Source organism: Gopherus flavomarginatus, chromosome 9 (genome assembly GCF_025201925.1).
Source record: "Gopherus flavomarginatus isolate rGopFla2 chromosome 9, rGopFla2.mat.asm, whole genome shotgun sequence".
NCBI lineage: Eukaryota > Metazoa > Chordata > Testudines > Testudinidae > Gopherus > Gopherus flavomarginatus.
In genome coordinates, this window is record NC_066625.1 from 35,121,482 (window position 1) to 35,145,586 (window position 24,105).

The 24,105-nt window shown below is 44.7% G+C and overlaps 2 protein-coding genes across 15 annotated transcripts in view; one reads left to right on the top strand and one right to left on the bottom strand.

The window, feature by feature from the left end:
- ANKS3 (ankyrin repeat and sterile alpha motif domain containing 3) overlaps positions 1–14,986 on the bottom strand; it is a 35,470-nt gene extending 20,484 nt beyond the window's left edge. The window contains exons 1-7 of one of the 5 annotated variants that reach the window (XM_050968202.1): positions 14,826–14,983; positions 9,300–9,475; positions 5,673–5,871; positions 5,326–5,447; positions 3,489–3,570; positions 847–982; positions 371–532 (exon numbers count right to left, since the gene is read on the bottom strand). In XM_050968202.1, coding sequence (XP_050824159.1) covers positions 371–532; positions 847–982; positions 3,489–3,570; positions 5,326–5,447; positions 5,673–5,871; positions 9,300–9,472 — 874 coding nt within the window. In that variant the 5' untranslated portion in view covers positions 9,473–9,475; positions 14,826–14,983. Of the gene's footprint in view, positions 1–370; positions 533–846; positions 983–3,488; positions 3,571–5,325; positions 5,525–5,672; positions 5,872–9,299; positions 9,476–14,825 lie in introns of those variants that run through there. The other 4 variants (XM_050968203.1, XM_050968204.1, XM_050968205.1 and 1 more) reach the window with 4 other exon arrangements.
- A 481-nt stretch (positions 14,987–15,467) lies between these two features.
- DNAAF8 (dynein axonemal assembly factor 8) overlaps positions 15,468–24,105 on the top strand; it is a 155,524-nt gene continuing 146,886 nt past the window's right edge. For 8 of the 10 annotated variants that reach the window (XM_050968046.1, XM_050968042.1, XM_050968040.1 and 5 more), the window contains exons 1-4: positions 15,473–15,517; positions 18,137–18,338; positions 21,061–21,174; positions 22,403–22,924. In XM_050968046.1, coding sequence (XP_050824003.1) covers positions 18,192–18,338; positions 21,061–21,174; positions 22,403–22,924 — 783 coding nt within the window. In that variant the 5' untranslated portion in view covers positions 15,473–15,517; positions 18,137–18,191. Of the gene's footprint in view, positions 15,518–18,136; positions 18,339–21,060; positions 21,175–22,402; positions 22,925–24,105 lie in introns of those variants that run through there. The other 2 variants (XM_050968041.1, XM_050968050.1) reach the window with 2 other exon arrangements.

Here is a 24,105-nt window from a genome sequence, read left to right on the forward strand (position 1 = left end):
CCTCTCAGACACTCCTGCTGGTTTGTGAATGGCTCTGTGACTCCTGACTCTATCTTGGGAAGGGAAGAGTGGCCAATCTCAAGAGCCAAACAGCAAACAGAGATTGAGATGATGCTGAAGAACATTCTCAGCTGATAGGTAAAAAAATTCATGCCTATCATGGATCAGCTGGGAGATGGTTTTTAGAGCTGGCTTTCAGTCCCTGGAATGACAGGAGTTTGCTCAGTGCTGGCAGCTGTAGGAGCCATGCAGCAAGGCCCAATCTAAAGGAGCAGAGAAGTGCTGGTGCTGGAGTAACAGCAAAGCAGTACTGTGGCACCCCTGAGACCATGACGGAGCCTCACAGTTAGATTCCCCGACCTACACTCACCACAGCGAGACTGCTTCTTCCCCGCAATTCCCACAGCTGTTATCTTAGCCAAAGCTTGGGGCCCCTCATGGATACTGGGGCCCTTGGTCTTACGGACTGGTCTCTGTCTCTGGGGAGTGGAGCACGATTCATCCGAGGAGCTCAGATCTTCACAGTATTTTCCTGTGGTCCAAGCACAGACAGTTAGCGGCACAGTAGCTCCAGCTACTTACATCCTTGATTTGCTACTGGCCCTTTAAAAGCAGAGGGAAAACCAGTGAAATAAAGCAAAGGGTGAGCGAACAATGGTTGACTGGGGCACCCCTCGCACCAGCAAGGGCTACCCATCCAGGCCTCCACTGCTTTTCAAAGGAGAGAGATTTCCAGCAGACACCTGAAGTATCTCTCCCACTCAATCACTGCACTATAAAACAGCAACAGCCTCTTCCCCAAGCACCTTCCCTTAACGTGCACATACAAGGAGGTGTCTCAGTTACCTGGGCCCCTGCAGAAGACTTTGGGCACTGGGGCTGCGTGTAGGTCCATCAGCCCCACGATCTTCATGTGTCCATACTTCATGGCCAGAGCCCGTGCTGTGGCTCCCGTGTTCTCTCTCACATCCACCTTCACGCCCTGTGGGAAGGCAATACATACTTCTGGCGTGCGTGTTCTGAATGGACACCACGCACACAATTCAAGGGAATCAAAGAACTTTCATATTCCATCAAGATCCTCCTTTTCTTGTCTGCCTTTTTAATGGAAGCACAAGGCTCCTTGACAGCCATGGATAAATTCCCTGAGTCTCTTCTCAGTGCTACTGCGCCTAATGATTTGCTGTCTGCTCTCTCTTAACAAATGCCTAATATCTCACTTTTCTGCATCACCACCAGAATCTTGCTTGATCTGCTGTCGATTATTCCTTCATTGCTTCATTTTTCTGAACAAAGTCACTATGCAAGTTACATTTAAGTTTTATAAAGGGGCTCACTGTGGTTAGAAGCCAAGAGGAGTGAATATTCGAACATTAGCATGGAGGTGGAGGATGCCTGCTAGGCAGAACATACAGACCTACAAAGCACTGGATAGGATCTCCTAGGGGTGGATCAGATATTAACTGACATCACGCTTTATGAGAGTCAAAAAGGCTAAAAACAAGGGCTGTTTCAATAGTCTGACTTGCCCTGAGTGTCTAGATCCTTTCAGGGACAAGTCTACACTACGGCGTCACGTCAGCGCAGCTGTGCCACTATAGCATGTCTGCTGAAGATGTGCTGTGCTGACAGGAGAGCGCTCTCCTATCAGCATAATTACTCCACCTCCGCGAAAGGCAGAAGCTAAGCCAGTGGGAGAGCGTCTCCCACTGACAGTGTGGACAGAGCTTAGGTCGCTGTCACTTGCATCGCTCAGAGGAGTGTCTTTTTCACACCTCTGAGCGAAAGAAGTTACATCAACTGAAGCAGTAGCGTAGACCAGCCCTCAAACTATTGGGGCGTTAATATCATTACCAACACTTATATCAATATTCCAGAAGCCCGTCAGGATGGTAGTCCCACAGGCTTAGTCCTGCCTGGCACAGAGTTTCAAATCCAAAACAATAGGGACAATCCTGCTCAGGTTAGAGAGTCATTGAACAAATTGCTCCTCCTCTCCTAGGATGGACAGAAAGAGGAGAGTAGGCACAATTCGTTCCACGATTGTTTCATCTGAGCGAGGGTTCAGACATGGGAACATGGCAGCACAGGCTGTGTTCCTTATTCTGTGAGCTTGAGAGCAACACAGCACAGCATGTCCAGCAATTCAAACAAACTATGCCCTTGGTGCATGGTGCAGCAGAGCACGGCTTCACTTCTAAGGCAAGCGACACTGTAGAGGGAAGAGGGAACTTCCTCACCATGGTGTCTAACAAGAGGAGACAATTTTATTTAACAGTTATTTTACACACTGGTTCTGCGACTGCTCCTACTAGAATCACTATCATTGTGTATTTTGAGAGCCCTTCTTCACTGCTGATTTTTGGTCTCAAGGCAGTGAGATTGGAGGTCTCTCGTCTCCTCTGTTAATAAGCATTGAAGTCTAATTAGCCATATTGTTGAGAAAGTCCCAACTTCTGCCCCACCCCCATCCTTGGAATGACAGCTTTCTAGTTCCTGAGAAAAATAGCTGAGATGGGCAATCATTACATGCTCTCAAAGTGTCTTGGGCTAATTCTGTGGAGGGGCATGAGGAAGGGCAGAGATTTTGAACTTGATCTGATAGTCTGTGGGGAACCAGTGTATGAGCAGACTGCTAGGATGCTGCTGTATTTTGGAAAAACTGAAGCTTCTATGAAATTTGAAGTGCTTATCCCTAGGCATAGCAAGGAGCAGCAACCCAGCCTGGAGCTTATGTAGTGTAAGTCATCACGGCCCAGTCACAATCCCCTGGGCTGGGGCTCCAACTCCTAGCCAATCTCATTAAAAAAAAAAAAAGATTTTTTGCTAAAAGCTACAGCTAGCTAACACTCCCACAGCAGCAGTGTGTCCAGAATGAACCAACGCTGCTGACCACAGGATCCCTGGCTACATTTATTGGATGTGTCCAATACAACACCTATTGCAAGGAGAAAAAACAACAGAGACCACCTCTGGAAAGCAGAGGTGAAAATTTTGCCCTGGAAATGGGCTAGAGTTTTAAACAGATTATACCATGAGGGAAAGGGTGAGGCACATAGCGAGTCAGAAATAGGCTGTGGGAATTTGGAAGTTATTTTGGGTTTCTTTAACAACAAAATATGTATTAGAAAGGAGAGAAAAAGGAGCATTTCACCCCCTTTGGAAAAATCGAATTACACTTAAGGAAAGACCAGAGATTCTATGCTGTAAACATGCAGGGGCTGTTAGGGGAGATACATGCTGTGGAGAGAGGTTAGTTTGGATTTGGGATCTCCCTGCTTTATTAAATAACAGATGTATAGGCATTCAACCCCACAAAACAACAAAATGAGGCTGTGACCTACCACCAGAGGGGACTTGTAAAGGAGAGCAACAGCCTAGAACTATAACCCTTTGGAAGGCCTGATCTCTCAAATCCTGTGTTCTCCTGAGGGTAAGCCTGGACGCTAAAGATTCTAGGATTTATTTAGAATTGGGCAGATACTTACATGATTGAGAAGATACTGGACAATTATCTCATGGCCAGAGGCAGCTGCTTCCATCAGAGGTGTATATCCATACACAGGCTCCCTGGATAAGAGAAAAAAAGCTCATGTAGGTTGGACTCAGGACAGGTGGAATGAAAGACATAATATGGTTTGCTGGTCACACACAGAAAAAAGAACCAAAGAGCAAATCTCGCCCACCGAAGGCTGAAGCGGAACCCACACACCAGCTTGCCAAGTCTTCGCAAAAGATCTCAATTTCCAGGGCTTGTCAAACTGGCTCCTTTAACCAGCACAAAGTTAAATTGAATTCATTACCAAAAAAGAGTACTTTGCTCATGAAGCCATGTATTACTTAAGAAGGCACATCCACTAAAATGTCATTTCAATCCAGGGGCTCTCAAACTGGGGGTTGGGACCCCTCAGGAGGTCACGAGCTGTCAGCCTCCACCCCAAACCCTGCTTTGCCTCCAGCATTTATAATGGTGTTAAATATATACAAAAGTGTTTGGGGGGTGGAGGGTGTCTCACTCAGAGGATTGCTATGTGAAAGGGGTCACCAGTACAAAAGTTTGAGAACCACTATTTTAAATCTCTCTATCCCAGGCAGGATGGGGCCAATATAATAGCATGTCCCACCAGGGCACCTCCAGCTGAAACTTGGTCAAGCCCCACCACTCTTTCACCAATGTAGTTAGCAGGAAAGGCAATTCCAGGAGGGGATCAAATCCTGTCAGACACATCCCCGTTTCTGTCCTGCACACCACATTCTCTGCTTTGGTTGTATTTAATATGCATTTTCTACATACATGAATTCTGAACTGGGTTTGTTTGCTGGGGATAAACTTCAAGCTACACTTGATCCTTGGTATGCAAAGGAAGTTATTCAGAACTCTGAAGAAGATGATGAGTTGATGTTCAGCTGAACACTAATGTCCCACTCTATATGCTGTCCAAAGCCAACAGACAGCTAGTACTATATAAGGGCCTGGAAGGATCTTTTTCCTGAGACACGGCTCTTGGTGTATCACGCAATTCAGTCACTGATGGTGTTGCAAATAGGCCAGAAATTCAAGAACATACATATTTGTTGCGATAAATATTTTATGCATTTACACAACAAGTATTTCTTCCCATGGAAAAATTAAGGAAATAGGGTTATAATCAGAAAGATTTTACTGCTCCGCGTCCTGCAAAGCCACCCTAAGGAAGGAGAGTCAGCTATTCTATTTCGGGGCTAGATCCTTGGCAGGTATAAACTGGTTTAGCTTCACTGACATCAGAACTACACTGACTTCCACCAATAAGTATCTGAGGTTTTCAGTTTTGGAAATCAGTATCATTAGACATTAACAAAATAGAAACAGCACGACCAACACATACCATTGCAGGTTGTTTGATGTGCATGCTACCAATGGCAGGTTCTTAGAAGCATAGGCATGGGAAGCCAGCCAATGCGTTAAGCGACCCTGCATGAGCACCAACTGAGTTATACAGGGTCAGCAGCAGAGTGCAACTGAGGTCAGGAGCAAGCTGTAATGCTCTTTCGCTTTCACAGAGATCAGCCAAAACAGAACTTCATTTCATGTGATGTTGGTTTAAATGTGGCAGTGTGGGCAGATTCCACTTCTCAGTTTACATGGCACTATGATCACTACATTAACTCCAAGGCCCACAGAGATAGTGGATTACATTTAATATTCTTAAACTGCAAGGGAAAAGGAGGAATGTATTTTCTTCCTTTATGCTCTGAGCACTTATGCTAATGTGCTCCTTTTGCTTTTGAAATCATGTAGAAATCCTTGAGACAGAAAAGAAATACCAGGTATTTTTCTCTTACTTGCAGTTGGCGTTCGCCCCATTGTCCAGTAAGAATTTGACCATCTGCTGGTGTCCAGCACTGGTGCAGTGGAAGAGGGCAGTCCAGCCATGAATGTCCTTCATCTCCAGCTCTGCGCCTTGCTTCAAGAGAACACAGAACGTTCTTTACTGCAGCATCTCTCTTGGGTCTGTTAGCCATTGCCCTCTGAGCTGTGATTCTGAGAAAGTTTGAATCCCTGTCAGGAAGCTGAATTTACAGCAGTGCACTGAGCTTACAGTTCTCTGTCAGAACTGGTGGAGGATTCCGCTCCTCAGGCATTTCAATTTTGCAATAGCAGCTTTTCATAGCCATTCCTGAACACCCACCTGGAGGAGGAAGTAGGCAACGCTCTCATTGCCACAACTGGAGGCCAGCATAAGTGGGGTCTGCCCTTCTGGCGTCGGGACGTTCACATTCACTCCCGCCTCCAGCAGCAGATGCACGATGGTATCATGCCCGATGTAGGAAGCGTACATCAGCGGGGTCCAGCCACCACAGTTTCTTTTATTTAAATCCAGTTCCCCACTTAAAAAAAGAAAGAAAGAAAGAAAAGTAAGTAAAAAGAAATCAGCTGAACCAATACTAAAGCTGATCACAGCTGCAGCACAGACTCTCACAGTCAAAATCATCTTTATTATCTTCGTAGTTAAAATAAAAACAGTTTTAAAAACAAGTCAGGCACTGGAGCCTTGTCTACACTGTGGCTCCCCATGAGATCTAACTCCAGTTCAGCTGAATCAGTGGGAATTTGGGGGGTGAATTTCCCCATCCCAAACATGGCCCACAAATCACTTTACACTGAGCAAATGATCTGATACCACTGAAGTTCACTGGCAAAGGGTCATTGTCCTTGTGCAGCCTGACCCTGTACTGCTGTCATAGACTCTAGGACTGGAAGGGACCTTGAGAGGTCATCGAGTCCAGTTCCCTGCCCTCATGGCAGGACCAAATACTGTCTAGACCATCCCTAAAAGATAATTATCTAACCTACTCTTAAATATCTCCAGAGATGGAGATTCCGCAACTTCCCTAGGCAATCTATTCCAGTGTTTAACTACCCTGACAGTTAAGAACTTTTTCCTAATGTCCAATCTAAATCTCCCTTGCTGCAGTTTAAGCCCATTGCTTCTTGTTCTATCATTGGAGGCTAAGGTGAACAAGTTTTCTCCCTCCTCCTGATGACACCCTTTTAGATACCTGAAAACTGCTATCATGTCCCCTCTCAGTCTTCTCTTTTCCAAACTAAACAAACCCAATTCCTTCAGCCTTCCTTCATAGGTCATGTTCTCAAGACCTTTAATCATTCTTGTTGCTCTTCTCTGGACCTTCTCCAATTTCTCCACATCTTTCTTGAAATGCGGTGCCCAGAACTGGACACAATACTCCAGTTGAGGCCTAACCAGCGCAGAGTAAAGCGGAAGAATGACTTCTCGAGTCTTGTTTACAACACACCTGTTAATGCATCCCAGAATCACGTTTGCTTTTTTTGCAACAGTATCACACTGTTGACTCATATTAAGCTTGTGGTCCACTATGACCCCTAGATCTCTTTCTGCCATACTCCTTCTTAGACAGTCTCTTCCCATTCTGTATGTGTGAAACTGATTGTTCCTTCCTAAGTGGAGCACTTTGCATTTATCTTTATTGAACTTCATCCTGTTTACCTCAGACCATTTCTCCAATTTGTCCAGATCATTTTGACCCTGTCCTCCAAAGCAGTTGCAATCCCTCCCAGTTTGGTATCATCTGCAAACTTAACAAGCGTACTTTCTATGCCAACATCTAAATCGTTGATGAAGATATTGAACAGAGCCGGTCCCAAAACAGACCCCTGCGGAACCCCACTTGTTATACCTTTCCAGCAGGATTGGGAGCCATTAATAACTACTCTCTGAGTACAGTTATCCAGCCAGTTATGCACCCACCTTATAGTAGCCCCATCTAAATTGTACTTTCCTAGTTTATCTATAAGAATATCATGCGAGACCGTATCAAATGCCTTACTAAAGTCTAGGTATATCACATCCACCGCTTCTCCCTTATCCACAAGGCTCGTTATCCTATCAAAGTATGCTATCAGATTAGTTTGACACGATTTGTTCTTTACAAATCCATGCTGGCTATTCCCTATCACCTTACCACCTTCCAAGTGTTTGCAGATGATTTCTTTAAATTACTTGCTCCATTTTCTTCCCTGGCACAGAAGTTAAACTAACTGGTCTGTAGTTTCCTGGGTTATTTTTATTTCCCTTTTTATAGATGGGCACTATATTTGCCCCCTTCCAGTCTTCTGGAATCTCCCCCGTCTCCCATGATTTCCCAAAGATAATAGCTAGAGGCTCAGATACCTCCTCTATTAACTCCTTGAGTATTCTAGGATGCATTTCATCAGGCCTTGGTGACTTGTAGGCATTTCACTTTTCTAACTGATTTTTTACTTGCTCTTTTTTTATCTTCTAAACCTACCCTCTTCCTGTAAGCATTCACTATAATTAGACATTCCTTCAGACTTCTCAGTGAAGACCGAAACAAAGAAGTCATTAAGCATCTCTGCCATTTCCAAGTCTCCCGTTACTGTTTCCCCTTCCTCACTGAGCAGTGGGCCTACCCTGTCCTTGGTCTTCCTCTTGCTTCTAATGTATTGATAAAAAGTCTTCTTGTTTCCCTTTATTCCCATAGCTAGTTTGAGCTCATTTTGTGCCTTTGCCTTTCTAATCTTGCCTCTGCATTCCTGTGTTATTTGCCTATATTCGTCCTTTGTAATCTGACCTAGTTTCCATTTTTTATATGACGCCTTTTTATTTTGTAGGTCACGCAAGATCTCATGGTTAAGCCATGGTGGTCTTTTGCCACATTTTCTATCTTTCCTAACCATCGAAATAGCTTGCTTTTGGGCCCTTAATAGTGTCCCTTTGAAAAACTGCCAACTCTCCTCAGTTGTTTTCCCCCTCAGTCTTGATTCCCATGGGACCTTACCTATCAGCTCCCTGAGCTTACCAAAATCCGCCTTCCTGAAATCCATTGTCTCTATTTTGGCGTACTCCCTTCTACCCTTCCTTAGAATTGCAAACTCTATGATTTCATGATCACTTTCACCCAAGCTTCCTTCTACTTTCAAATTCCCAACGAGTTCCTCCCTATTTGTTAAAATCAAGTCTAGAACAGCTTCCCCCTTAGTAGCTTTTTCAACTTTCTGAAATAAAAAGTTGTCTGCAATGCAGTCCAGGAACTTTTTGGATAGTCTGTGCCTCGCGGTGTTATTTTCCCAACATATATCTGGATAGTTGAAGTCCCCCATCACCACCAAATCTTGGGTTTTGGATGATTTTGTTAGTTGTTTGAAAAAAGCCTCATCCACCTCTTCCATCTGATTAGGTGGCCTGTAGTAGACTCCCAGCACGACATCACCCGTGTTTTTTACCCCTTTCAGCCTAACCCAGAGACTCTCAACACTTCCATCTCCTATGTCCATCTCCACCTCAGTCCAAGTGTGTACATTTTTAATATATAAGGCAACACGTCCTCCCTTTTTCCCGTCTATCCTTCCTGAGCAAACTATATCCACCCACACCAACATTCCAGTCGTGTGTATTATCCCACCAAGTTTCAGTAATGCCAACAATGTCATAGTTGTATTTATTTATTAGCACTTCCAGTTCTTCCTGCTTATTACCCATGCTTCTTGCATTTGTATATAGGCATCTAAGATACTGGTTTGATCCTGCCTCCCAGCTCTGCCTGACCCTCCTTTCTCTCTGCCATTATAGCCCACGCTCCCTCCTGTTTCCAACCCATCTCCCAGGTCTTGTTCCCCACTTACCTGTGGTGTTTGCTCACCTGTCCCCGTCGAACCTAGTTTAAAGCCCTCCTTACTAGGTTAGCCAGTCATTTAAAAATATAATCAGCATAAGTAACAACAAAGCTGTGTTAGTCATGTTCTGCTCATTCCTTACCGCTGAATACACTCCTGCACCACCTCGAACTGGCCAATGGAGGACGCCGTGTGTAGGTCCAGTGGAACATCCAGCTCTTCTCGACAGATCATCTGGCCTACCCCATGCCACATGGACAGGCTGCGGTTCAGGAGCTCCGATTCGCTGGCTTCATCACTCAGCTCTGACATCATGACCTGCAGAGCCAAAGTATAACAGAACTTTCAGTTCCGACTTCAGGATCTTATAGTACTGTGATGTACTTGGCTCTGGAGCCGAGACATCCTCAGCTTTGAAGGTGTGATCTTCTCAGAGATATATTATGCTGAATTCCTACCCATAAACTGAACCCCTCCTTTGCCCTTCCTGGTCAACAAAGCTCTCCTGTGAAACGGCAAGTGGTTGCTGCAGATCCTCCATGACAGCCCTTTACTGTTGTTCTAGACCATTTGGTCCTGTCTACTCTACAAACAACAATGCAAACAAACAATGCTAGAAATCATCTTTTAAATGGATTTTAAGGTTGTCAGCAACCATGGTCTTTCCTTCCTGCAAGGATCAGTTCTGGGTCCAGCTCTGTTCAGTATCTTCATCGATGATTTAGATAATGGCATAGGGAGTACACTTATAAAGTTTGCGGATGATACCAAGTTGGGAGGTGTTGCAAATGTTTTGGGGGATAGGATTAAAATTCAGAATGATCTGGACAAACTGGAGAAATGGTCTGAAGAAAACAGGATGAAATTCAATAAGGACTAATACAAAGTACTCCACTTAGGAAGGAACAATCAGTTGCACACATACAAAATGGGAAATGACTGCCTAAGAAGGAGTACTGTGGAAAGGGATCCGGGGGTCATAGTGGACACAAGCTAAATATGAGTCAACAGTGTAACACTGCTGGAAAACATACATAATTCTGGGATGTATTAGCAGGACTGTTGTAAGCAAGACACAAGTAGTAATTCTTGCATTCTGCTCCACCTCAGCTGGAGTATTGTGTCCAGTTCTGGGCACCACATTTCAAGAAAGATGTGGACAAACTGGAGAAAATCCAGAGAAGTGCAACAAAAATCATTAGCGGTCTAGAAAACATGACGAAAGATTGAAAAAAATTAGCTTTATTTAGTGTGGAGAATAGAAGACTGAGAGGGGACATGATAAGTTTTCAAGTACATAAAAGGTTGTTACAAGGAGGAGAGAAAAAAAAAAAAACCACATTTCTCCTTACCTCTGAGGATAGGACAAGAAGCAATGGGCTTAAATTTCAGCAAGGGCAGTTTAGGGTGAACAAAATTTCTCAGACTGCTTCTTGGAGCAGCTGGTACAGGAACCCACACTGTGGCATTTAATTTCAGAAAGGGGAACTATGCAAAAATGAGGAGGTTAGTTAAACAGAAATTAAAAGGTACAGTGACTAGAGTGAAATCCCTGCAAGCTGCATGGACACTTTTCAAAGACACCATAATAGAGGCACAACTTAAATGTATACCCCAAATTAAAAAAAAACAGTAAAAACTAAAAGAGAGCCACCATGGCTTAACAACCATGTAAAAGAAGCAGTGAGAGATAAAGAGTGGAAGTCAAATTCTAGTGAGGTAAACAGAAAGGAGCATAAACACTGCCAAATTAAGTGTAAAAATGTAATAAGAAAAGCCAAAGAGGAGTTTGAAGAACGGCAAGCCAAAAACTCAAAAGGCAATAACAAAATGTTTTTAAGTACATCAGAAGCAGGAAGCCTGCTAAACAACCAGTGGGGCCACTGGATGATCAAGATACAAAAGGAGCACTTAAAGACAATAAAGTCATTGCAGAGAAACTAAATGAATTCTTTGCTTCAGTTTTCACAGCTGAGGATGTTAGGGAAATTCCCAAACCTGAGCCATCCTTTGTAGGTGACAAATCTGAGGAATTGTCACAGATTGAAGTGTCACTAGAGGTGGTTTTGGAATTAATTGATAAACTTAACTGTAACAAGTCCAGATGGCATTCACCCAAGAGTTCTGAAAGAATTCAAACGTGAAATTGCAGAACTATGGTTTGTAACCTTTCCTTTAAATCAACTTCTGCACCCAATGACTGGAAGATAGCTAACGTAATGCCAGTATTTAAAAAGGGCTCTAGAGGTGATCCCAGCAATACAGACCGGTAAGTCTAATGTCAGTACCAGGCAAATTAGTTGAAACAATAGTGAAGAATAAAATTGTCAGACACATAGAACAGTTTGTTGGGCAGAAGTCAACATGGTTTCTGAAAAGGGAAATCATGTCTTACTAATTTATTAGAGTTCTTTGAAGGTGTCAACAACCATGCGGACAAGGGGGATCCAATGGACATAGTGTAGATTTCCAGAAAGCCTTTGACAAGGTCCCTCACCAAAGGCTCTTACATAAATTAAGTTGTCCTGGGATAAGAGGGAAGATCCTTTCATGGATTGAGAACAGGTTAAAAGACAGGGAACAAAGGGTAGGAATGGTAAATTTTCAGAATGGAGAGGGGTAAACTAGTGGTGTTCAGTCCTAGGACCAATCCTATTCAACTTATTCATAAAAGACCTGGAGAAAGGGGTAAACAGTGAGGTGTCAAAGTTTGCAGATGATACTAAACTGCTCAAGATAGTTAAGATCAAAGCAGATTGTGAAGAATTTTAAAAATATCTCACAAAACTAAGTGATTGGGCAACAAAATGGCAAATGAAATTTAATGTGGACAAATGTAAAGTAATGCACATTGGAAAAAATATCTTCAACTATATACACAATATGATGGGGGTGAATTTACCTACAGCTAATCAGGAAAGAGATCTTGGAGTTGTTGTGGATAGTTCCCTGAAGACATCCACACAGTGTGCAGCGACAGTCAAAAAAGCAAGCAGGATGTTAGGAATCATTTAAAAAAAAAGGGATAGAGAGAGTGAGATGGAGACTATCTTATTGCCCTTATATAAATCCATGGTACACCCACATCTTGAATAATGCATACAGATGTGGTCTCCTCATCTAAAAAAAGACATACTGGCATTAGAAAAGGTTCAGAGAAGGGTAACTAAAGTGATTAGGGGTTTAGAACAGGTCCCATAGGAGGAGAGATTAAAGAGGCTAGGACTTTTCAGCTTGGAAAAGAGGAGACTAAGGGGCCCTGAAGAGCTTACAATCTAAATGCAAAACAAGAGATAACAAGTGGGTTTAAATGGAAGATAGGAAAGAGAGAAGTGAGAAAAATGCTGCTTAATTGGACAGAAGAAAGCTCTGTCTTCACTGGGAGAAAAGAGGTGTGGCATCCTTAAGTTAAAGTAAAATCCTGGTGAAGACGTGGCAGTCTGTCATCTTCACACAAATGAGCAGTCCGGGTTAAAAACTAGGTTCCCCCTTACTGTCTTTACCTCCACTTGCTAACTGGTGTGAAGAAAACAAACTGCCTTGTGTTTGCTAGCATTTTCCCTTGAGGTATGAACACACCTTTTTCCACAGTGAAGACGCAGCCACAGTTTGACATTCCAAATGTACCTTTAAAATTTAAACAACGATTAGAACATTCAAGGCCTTCCACAACTGTGTCTCTGCCTCCATCTCATTTACATGAGAATGGCCTTACTGGGTCCATCTAGCCCAGTATCCTGTCTTCCAACAGTAGCCAATGCCAGGTGCCCCAGAGGGAATGAACAGAACAGGTAATCATCAAGTGATCCATCCGCTGTCACTCAATTCCAGCTTCTGGCAAACAAAGACTAGGGACACCATCCCTGCCCATCCTGGCTAATAGCCATTGATGGACTTATCCTCCATGAATAATCTCTCTTTTTTTTTTTAAACTCTGTTATGGTCCTGGCCTTCACAACATCCTCTGGCAAGGATTTCCATAGATTGTCTGTGCATTGTGTTCCTACTGCCTTCCCTCTGCTCAAGCTTCCCACCCACCTGTTCCTTTCTTTCATCCTCAGTTCTGTGCTGTTATTATCATTAATGATCATGTTTATTACAGTAGTGTCTAGGGATCAAACAAGATCAGGGCCCCATTGTGCTAGGAAGTATACAAACAAAGAAGAAGACGGTCTCTGCCCTGGAGAGCTTACACTCTAAATATAGACAAGACATCCAAAGTTCAGGGGAAAGGGATATAACACACAAGCAGAGTGAGCAATGTGATGGCAATAAATGGCACATTCGTACCAAAACTCTTTTTGGAGGATTAACGACATGGAAAGGTGAGCAGGACAAAAGGGCAGAGCAGAGGGGAAGTTAAGACTATTGTATTACAAACAACATATAATACCACCACAGTAGTCTAACTGAAGATAATGGGACTAGTCATGGTCACAATCACTGACTGGCAGCATGTTTTTGCAGCATAGAGCTGTTCACTTCTGATGCAGTAAACACACAGCGGTATACAAGGAAGAACAATGGTCCAGTGATTAGAGCAAAAGCCTGGGACTCAGGAGACCAAGGTTCAACTTCCTGCTCCACCACAGACTTCCTGTGTGATCTCGGTCAAGTCACTGAAGTCTTTCTGTGACTCAGTTCTCCATCAGTCAAATGGAGATAATAGCACTGCCCTATATCATGGTGGGAGGGTGTTGTAGGGATAACTATATTAACGATGGGCATGTGCTCAGGCACTATGATGGTGGTAAATAAATACCTTAGGCAGCTATAGTCCCATGGAAGTAAATGAGTATTTGTATGTGTAAAGTTACTCATGGGGCCAAGCAGCTGCCTTAACCAAACCACACCAGGTGGTTGGCAATAAAAACCAAATGCAACCAATACTTTTATTCAGTTTGTCATTTTTAATCTCCTTCTAAAAAAAAAATATAAAAAGGCTCTGTTCCTAAATGGGACACCTGGTTATTCAATGGGATTCACCCCTAAAGAAGAGCCTGGTGTAATTATCTCTTGCTTTAGGCACCTAAGTCAGATTCTTTTGCTCCATTGATCATAAACATTTTACATAAACAGAACAAAGAGCCTAAATATTAAATCTGGAAATGAACTTTTACACTGGGTCCTACATGATGATTAAAACAAACAAACAAAAAAAAAACAACAACCTCCCTCTCAAAAATAATACCGCACAGAGCTCTCCCTCCACAGTTTGTGGACCACCACTGCCCCATCAAAAACCAGTCTGGGAGCTTCTGTGCACCCTTGCTGCTGGACTCCATAGGAAATATAGCCATCCCCGAGAGATTACACACGTGGGGAGCCTTTGGAGGAAAAGCATCCTGGGCACAGCCTGTCCCTTAACCTTAAACACACGTGGCCAGTTTTTGCGGGCGCACAACAACATCCGTGCAAGGTGCTCCTGGGATGGGGATGGGAGGTGTCCCTGTCACTCCGGTTTTGAGGCAGTGGCTTGCCCTGCAGTCACCAGCTACCTCTTAGACGGGACACAGCTAGCCAGCGGCTGCCTCATCCCGGGGCACCGAGCGGCTGGCGCCGGCCGGCCCCAGCGCGGCTCCCTGGCACCAGGCGGCTAGCGCCGACCGGCCCCAGCGGGGGCCCCGCCCCAGCACCCCCAGGCGAAGGTCGCAGCCCCTGAACCCACCGCAAGGAGCGACCGTCGCAGCCTAGACACCCCTACTCGTCCCGCGCCGCCCCGCAGCCTCCCGCCCGTCACCTCGCCGCGCTCTGCCCGGGCCAGGCACCTCGCTCAGCTCCGCTCCCGGAAGTCCCTCGCACGCCGAGAACGCTGGGAGCGCAGTTCCTACTGCTCTTTCCCTATGACCAATCGTGGCGAAACTACAAACCCCACACTACCGCGCGGCAACTTGTGGGACTCACCCCCCATACAACCAATAGAGGAGGAGACTCCCATGAGGCGGGGCTCAAAATAACCAACGAGATACGAGAAAGAGGAAGTTGATTAAGGTCCTGGCAGGGAAAAGGCAGGAATTAGCAGTCTGCGATCAGGAACGGGGGATGTAGGAAGAAGGGAATGGATTAGAATTAGCTATTTGCTCTGGGAAAGGGCTTTGTATTTAGTAGTATCAGAGGGGCAGCCCATTGGTCTGTAGTCACAAAAACAACCAGGCTTTCGTGGGTAAAAAAACCCCTTCTTCACCCACAAAATCTTATGCCCGAATAAATCTGTTAGGCTTTAACGTGCTACCGGACTCCTCGTTGTTTTTTGCTTTGTATTTGTGAGCTAGAATTTATTCTGCCAGGACCTAGGCAGTGGGGAGGGGCTCGGGGCGGGGCAAGCGGCTGGGAAGCGGCGCGGGGGCTCTGAGGTGTGATGTGAGTGGGGTGGGTGGAGGAGGGTTAGCGCTGCGGGGGGTGGCGGGGCAGCGCTCCGCTGGGTGGTGAGGCCGCGGGGGCGGACACGGGCTGGGAGGGGGGCAGAGACGGGATGCGGGCGGGGGCGCTGGCTGGCGGTGGGCGGCCTAGTTACCATGGGAACGGGAGGAAGCGCGGGGGCGGAGCCAGGGAGCGGCTGGGGGCCGAGCCCGGCGGCCGCTCGAAGCCGTTGGGGCCGAGGCGGGGGTTGGGCTGTGCAGAGGCCCGGGGCCAGGGCGGAGGGGCCGCGTGTTGTCACAGATCGGAACGGGCCGGGGGCGGGTTCCCGGGGCGGGTTCAGCCCAGTCAGCAATGAGCCGGGGAAGGTGCGGGGAGCAAAACCTGCGGCTCACGCCACGTTGTTTAGCTTCATGCGGACCCAGGCGGAGCTCCAGAGGGTCCCGCCCAGGCTAGGACACCACCAGGGCAGATGGAATTCAGGGTCGATAACCGCACGTCAGAAGGGAACATTTAAACTGTTCCTGCACCGGGGCACGGTACCACATTAGCGGTGTCAGTTCTGGAAAGGGGTCTGGGCATTATTGTGAACAGCTCAATTCAGATCTCTGCCCAGTGGGCAGCTGCCTTAAAAAAAGCAGGCAAGATGTTAGGTGGCATAAAGAATGGGCTGGAGAATAATAGCTACTATTATAATGCCATCATTATCAATCAGTGTTGTGGCAATATACTGTGTGCAGTGCTGATAACTGCATCTCAAACAGGATATTGCAACATTACAAGGGGTTCACAGAAGGGTGATGAAAGTGATTAGGGTAATGGAAAATCTCTCATAAAAAAGATTGAAAAGACTGGGATAGTTACTTTAGAAAGGAGACTAATAAAAGGGGACATGATAAAAGCCTATAAAATAAATGAATAGTATCAAGAAGGTAGATCAGGACCTTCTGTTCTCCCTGTCTCTTAACATAAAAACAAGTGGACTCAATAGAATTGCAAGGTGGCAAATTCAAAACTGATAGAAGGAAATACTTTTTCACACAACACATAATTAATCCATGGAACTCCGCCACAGAGTGTCACTGAGGTCAAAAATTTAGTAAGATTAACAAATGATTGTCCATGTGGATTGGAACGAGGCAGTGTGGTGTAATGGAGAGAGGGAACCCTGGTGTGCTGCCTGCTGGGTGAGCATGGTCACTTCACTGCTTTGTGTCTCGGTTTCCTCAACCATAGAAGGGGGATAATGATACTGACCTCCCTCCCCCTTTGTGAAGTGCTTTGAGATTGACTGTTTAAAAGCTATTTACAGGGATAGCCAGACTATCCCAGAATTGTAATAATTAATGCTAATAAATTTTGGAAGCGATGTTAAATATCCTAATTCAGGTTTTAAGGCAATTTCTAGCTATTAGGGATTTGGAGGGAAATAAACCTAAAATTAAGGGCAGATTATCTCACTTCTACCTAGTGCAAGGATAGTTGCACCTTCCGCTGAAGCATCTGATGCTGGCCAGTGGACTACATGGACATTGGGTCTGATCCAGCCAGGCTATTCCTATGTTTCCTGTTACTATCTCCACCTATGACAGAGATCTTGGGTTTCATACAGGGAACTTGCTTCTCTAGATTAGAAAAAGCACTGGTGGAGGAATAATCCAGTAACCAACTCATTCCAGCCTCATGGGAGTAACCTTGCATTCAGCAGCTCCCATTCATTCTCTAGAAGTGACGTCATTCTTGTGCTAATCTCACCACATAAATCCAGCCCCATGTCAGGCATCAGATGCCATGCAAACTCAACACTGTCTGACATGGATAAAGGAGACATTGGATGATGTGCACAGCATTCACAGGCACCTTATTTACCTTGTGTATCTTAAATTGTAAGCTCCTCCGGCAGAGAATGAGCATTGCTCTGTATGTAAAGCACTCTGTCAACCTGCTGCAATAAAAGCGATTTAAGAAGTATAATATAATCATAAATGTAATTAAATCAGTGACTGAACATACAATAGCAGCCTCCCAACCTTTATTACCAGTTAGAACAGATTTACTCCCATTTTCAATTCCTGTGGAAATCACATGATTGTATCACAAATTGAAAACGAAAAGGTCCCCAAATAGTATTAATTATGCAGTGAGCAAGGAGGCAGCCTCCACTGCCCCTTGTGAAATACCCCTTCTCAATCTACTGCAGGAAGAAGCCAGGAAAGAATCCACTCTCCATAAAAACGTTGAGAAGTCAAAATCCAAAGAGCAGATCTTTGGATCCCCTTTGTGCTATTCTCACAATCCAAAACATACTTAAAGCATTCCCTTGGTATGGGGAAACCTTTGGCTGGCATAGAGCTGGCAGTACCAACTTTACATCACCCTTTTTCTGCCCCTCTCCCAATGTACGGGGTGATCTGAGGTATGTGTGAGGGTGCTATTAGAAGCCAGCACAATTTAGAACAGTTCTGAGGCTGTTCTAAATTATGCCAGGGGCACAAAGATGTCAGCCTCGTCAGCAGATCATGTCTAGTGCTGGGGTATTGCTGACTGTATAACAATCAGAATTACAGGATTCCCAAGAATTGAGCTGAGGCTTAATGCATATGGTACCTCTGTTTTCTTTAGTGGCATGTGCTGAAGCCTTTTTGCCTGTGAGTTGGTTATATGAGAGCTATTTCAAATGGCATCAGAAGGACAAAGCCAGGAAAGAGAGGATCCATCTGAGGATCTTACAACCCATTTCCGGGGCAACAGAACCTCACACTGGGGAGCCATCCTCTCTGCAGTGAAAGACCAAATCCCATCTCTGGACTCTGACACCTCCGCGGTAAGCATTGCTGTCCAGCATCCTTCCTCACTATGTTCCACAAAGGGCTCTCTGATTGGCAGCTGAGGATCACCTCATTAGTGAGGAGCTCCTGAGTAGCCTGCAGAGCAACTCTCAATGGGCTGCTCATCTGCTGGGAGCAATGCTGTAGTGGGCATTAGTCCAGGAGCTCTGTAATTGTCCGAATGCTGCACCCATTCTCCCCCTTGTGTTATCATCATCTCAAACACTACTGAACGCAGGCCTGAGTCTATAGTGTGCTGAGCATCCTCAACTCTCATTGAAGTCAGTGGGCATGGAGGGCACTGGCATCTTGCAGCATGAGGCCTCCTGAGTTGTTCATCTGTCTAACAAAAAGCAGCTGTGAAATACGCAAATAACGACATTTAAATGGAATTTATTTTGTTTTTCTACTTCATTCTGCTGGGGTATTAACTGTAGCACTGTCAGAGCCTGGCAGAAAGCCTCTGAACATGCCTCTCTGTGGCTGAAGATCATGGAAATATGATCCTTGGCAGAGAGAAGATCTGTGTTCTCTTTGCTGCTCTGCCGCTGACTCGCTGTGTGACTATCGGAAAGTCATCCCACCCTACCCAGTGTGCCTTAGTTTCCCCATCTGTAAAGTGGGGATGATGATACTTGCCATCCTTTGTGTAAAGCACATTGAGACTGACAGATGGAAAGTGCTGCATAAGAGCTATGTGGCAGTATTATTTTCCAAGCATGTCTTTAGTAATTCTAACAGGGTGACTGTCTACTTCAAGGGTAATAGGGACTAGGGCCCAGATCCTCGAAGGTTTTTTGGATCTTACCATTCATTGAAATCAATGAATGTTAGGAACCTAAAGCCTGTTCCATGGTGTGTCCCCTAATGTTCCTGGGACTTTCTGAGTGGATGAAAGCTTAGGGAAGGACAGAGTTGGGAGAGAAGTTGGTCCTGGAGGAATGATTAATGCTGGCAAGAACCATACTGTTTCTTTAAGGGCCTGGAGTCAGAAGACTTGTAGTGCAGGATGGAGCAAGGATCTCCTCTCTCCCAGCTAACTGGGAGGAAGGTAGCATATAGTCTGCCTCCTCTCTCATAAGTGAAGACTCCAACAGGAGTTCACTTCTCCCAGCCAAGTTGCTTGTTCACCTCTCCCAGCCTAGCAAGTAAAAGGATTAAGTACAAAGGGGCTAATTAGGAGAAGCTGCTCTAAGGCTGCAGCTGGCCTGAATCAGCACAGTGCCAGCAAAGAGGAACTATAGTGACTTTTGTGATGTGATCCCTTGACCATGGGGACTTGGCTTAAGTATTGGTGATTCTGTCCAGGTGAGAGCTCTATTTTCAGAGAGCACACAAGTAATAATAGTTTTCAAACATATTTAACCATAAAGGAAGGGTAATTTTACCATCAAAGGAAACTATTTCTTCAGATTTAGGGTGTGGCTTAGTGATACAGAGATCATCTTGTGAGTAGTGCAGGTGCCGGAACTTTCAACTTGGGCATTAATCACACTCATAAGAGGTAATGTGGTCTAGGAGATAGGTTACTGGACTGGGACTTGGGTAACCTGGTTTCTGTTCCTAGTTCTGCCTCCGAAAAGCTGTGTGATCTTGGGTAAATTACTTCCTTTCTCCATGTCTGTTTTCCTTCCCACCCTTTGTCTATCATGTCTATTTAGATGGTAAGATCGTTAGAGCAGGGACTGTCTCAGTCAGGGCTTCTAGGTGCTATTGAAACAAATGACTAATAACAGTATGACTGAAAAGATCTTTTTGTACCATGGTGCCACGTATTAATTTCATAGTAAGTCAGTCCAAGGTCTCTTTCATACACAAACATTCTCTAAATTCTTTATTTCTATGCATCTGGAGCAACCATCCTACCAAAGTGTTATCTGGAGTTTGACCATGGCCCTTAATTTACATAAAGTAGAGCTGATTGCAGTACCCCTCATATCTAATACAAAACTGCAGCCTACCGAGACTGCATGCCACAGCTTGCAATGCTCCATCTTGACCTGAACCGTGTCTGCTCATAACAAGAGACGCTGCTGCACCTGAGACCTGTAATCTTGATGTGGTATGTTCTTGTATTGAAGAGGGCAGCGGCAGATTGTGTTATATAATCAGTGGGGGCACTTTGGCCACCTCTAATGTGCATTTCAGTAAGATTAGAACAAACTGCTGCAGTGCAGGGGGAGGAAAAATAATCTCACCAGGCAGTCAGGATTTGCCGGTACAAAGAGTTACTGGAGATAATATGCACTGTGGTATAAAAGGCAAAGTGAAAGCTGGAGGGAGCCTGCCTGCCTGATGTGGGGGGGTTGATTCTTCCATTTGGTGTAAAGAATGGTTTCTACTTGTACATTCTAGGTATTGCACTGGGCGATGCAGTCACTAGGATTTGCAGATACCCAGTACCTCTCAAGCTTTGCAATACTTGCCTAGTTTTGTCCTCACTGATATCAGTGGGACTTTTGCCATGGGTTCGTACCCAATATTTTATCTAGCTCTTATAATTGAAGCCCATTAATGTGCTAAATCACCAAAGGGAGAGTTTATCTCATGCCCTTTGGATGTAGAGTACTTGACACTCCGCTGACGACATGACTTGGCAGGATATCTCTCAACACCATAGCCAACTATGAAATAAAGAAGTAAAATGGCTTATGCCCTCATGAAACATCTGTATTATTGTGCTGGCCCTTCCTTTCATTTCTTTGTTTTGTATGATAGTCTGATTGTGATGAAGATGGGGAGCTGTTCATCTTCCAGCGAGATCTACCCAATCTGATTCCTGACTTGTCGGAAGAACTGACAGATCTTTCTCCAGGAGACCCAGACATGCAGGTTACTGACTGTACTACTGCAGCCCATATTTTCTGTGGTTGTTGGCAATGCAGCTGCTTAATATTACAGTGCAGATTTAGGTTGCACTGTGTGATATAAGTACCTGGGCCCTTTTTCTCATCTTTGGTCTGCGTCTCTCTCTTTCTCTGTCTATTCCTCATCTATTTTTGTAGGCTCACTGTCTCTCTATTCTTGGGATCTAGGCCCTTTTCTTTGTCTCACCTTCTTGGAGTTCCTCTGGTTATCTCCTTACTCTCTGCCCACTGTCTGTTGCGAGGGTGGGTCCTTTCTTTAGCTGCTTGTAGTGTGGATCCTCACTCTCCCTCCCAAAGGACCTGGCCCTCTTTCTTCCCCTTACTGGCCTGGTCCCACTCTCTCCCAAGGAGCCCTTCAGTGTCCCCAAAATCAAATGAGCCTGGTTTTGAATGAGCTACTGCTCGATGGTGATGATGGCTGCCTTGCAGTAGTAGTTGACAGGTGGAGATGCAGGCAACAGGGTACTTGTCAGGAATTGTGATGTATGCATTGCAGGAGACACTGATTTGTTAAGTAGAACACTGAGTCTATGAATTTTTCTACAATAGATAATTGTCCCACAGCTGCTGACCAGCTCCTACCCATAGGATGATCTGTGAAGCCATACATCATCCAAGCATTAACAGTAAGGCTATGCAGCAGATTAACTTGCAAGCCTTTCGCTGTGTGAAATGTCTCCAATCATCATACTCCATACATAGAAACTAGAGAGGAAGTAGTTAGGGTGGGTATATCAAGAAGTAACTGTATAATGTTAAAATCTGGGCATAAAATCGTTCATAGATAAAGGGACTACTTTGCACCTGGAGTGATGAAACTCTCTGATTATAGAAAGCTATCTGGGGAGCAGGCCAGCTCCAGTATTTTGGCTTTGGGACACCAGCTTCTTGTATCACATTTCTTATTGAGCTGGGATCTATATGTAAGCAGTAACACAGGGATAACAAGGCACAGGGCTAAATGGGCTTCAGGTGCATCCAGCACTTCCTAAAGTTACTGTTTTTACAAAATGAATTTCATTCTGTTTTGTAACAAATCTCAGGGATGAGACCTGAGCCAGGCAGTTACCAGATGCCCACTCAATTTGAACCTCCATCAGCCAATCAGTTCTACTTGGTTTATTGTATGTCTCTTTATTGCTCTGGTGAGGGGAATGATTGTCTCTTCTGAGGTGCATTTTCTGTATCTATAGCAAATATTAGAATCTGTGGGACACTCCAGAGAGACCTGGAATGGAGACCTAGAAAGTTCAGTTCTTCGGAAAGAAATGGATGTTACCCAAGCTGTGCGAAGAGAAAATGTGCGAGCAGTAAGAGATCAGACACCTGCTTTTGCTAACCTGACTGAAGAAACTTCAAGCCAACAGAGAGCAGTCCTTGCAGATCCTACAGATCAAACTGTCAGAGGGAAAGAACTGGGCAAGGAAAAAGACAGGGAAACAGAAGGCTTTTGGATTAATAAAGTACTGTCTATGAAAGAGCCATATTTTGTAGATGCAAACAACAGTCAAGAGAGACGAAAGATGATAGAAACAAAAATACTCTCAAAGGTGACCTTAGAGGCACCGTCTGGAGATGGAGGCAATTCAGAGCTAAAAACAAAATCACCATTGGACACTATCAGTGACAATCTAGAAAGAATCACTCAAGCAGAAAATGAGCAAGGAGCCACTTCAGCTGAACACCCTCAAGGGCTGATGCTCTTTTCATTGCAGGTAGGTGGGGCAAACAGTTCTGCAGTGATTGCTTAGGTGTCTAGCATGGTGGACAATGTATTAGATGCGGAATGTTCATTGACAATAAGAGGACATGAATGTCTGATTATGCACACACCATTTCATTATAAATTTGTATTGCAGTAGCACCTAGGAGCTCCAGTCAAGGCCAGGGCACCATGGTATAGGTGTTGTACAAACTCAGAACAAAAAAGCAGGTCCTGCCCTAAAGAGTTTACAGTCCAAGTAAGCCATGTTGGAAGTTAATCTCATTGATCAGAACAGGCATGTTCAAGGACACCGAGCACAGAATCTCTGATGTGGATGCAATGTGTGGTGAACTTTCTAGCCGTCTGGTTGCAAAGAGTTCTGACATTGTAAAGAGAGGTATGTTTGTCATGGCCAGACAATAGCATCAAGAGTGTTGAGAACATCCCTATTTCTTTTATTGCGGTACCAGTTTTTGAAGCTTAATTAGTGGAGTCAGTGACCTGCTGCTGTCATGGAATTGCAGATGAAATATGATTGTCTGAGAGGAATTTTAATGTCAGTGGACCAGAAACTTCTTGTTTGGTGATTGCGAGAGAAATCAGACTGGGAAACGTGATCTTGGCTGCTGCTGTTCTGGTCTACCAGCTCCTCAGGATCAGTGTTGCATTCATGAGAGAGCCACCTGTATGCTACAATAGAAAATTAACAGTTCTTTATTTCATAAATTAAAATACATTGCCTGGTGGCTAACTACCATGAGAGCCTTTGGGTTTCTGTTCAGAGCCTTCAGTGAGGTCAAAGTACAGATTCCCAAACATGCCACAAACTTTACAGGACAAATTTTACAAAAATCAGTATTGAAACCACACTCTCAAAACATAACCGTAACTGCATGTGCATAGTATACACTAACTTGCCTTTTTGTGCACCGAGCTGCCTAGCTGGAACCAGCAATTCCCTGCTTAGGCCTTGTCCAAGCATTTTTGGTCCTAATTCTGATCTTAGTCATACCAGTGGCTCTCAGGAGTAGCTCCATTCAAGTCAATGGACCTGATTCTCCATTCAGTATCCATTTTACGCCAGTACAACCCATTGATGTCAGTAGAGTTACTTTTGATTTTCACCAGCATAAGTGAAAGGAGAGTCAGGTTCAGTGGATTTTACCTCGGTGTAAGAGAGCAGAATCAGGC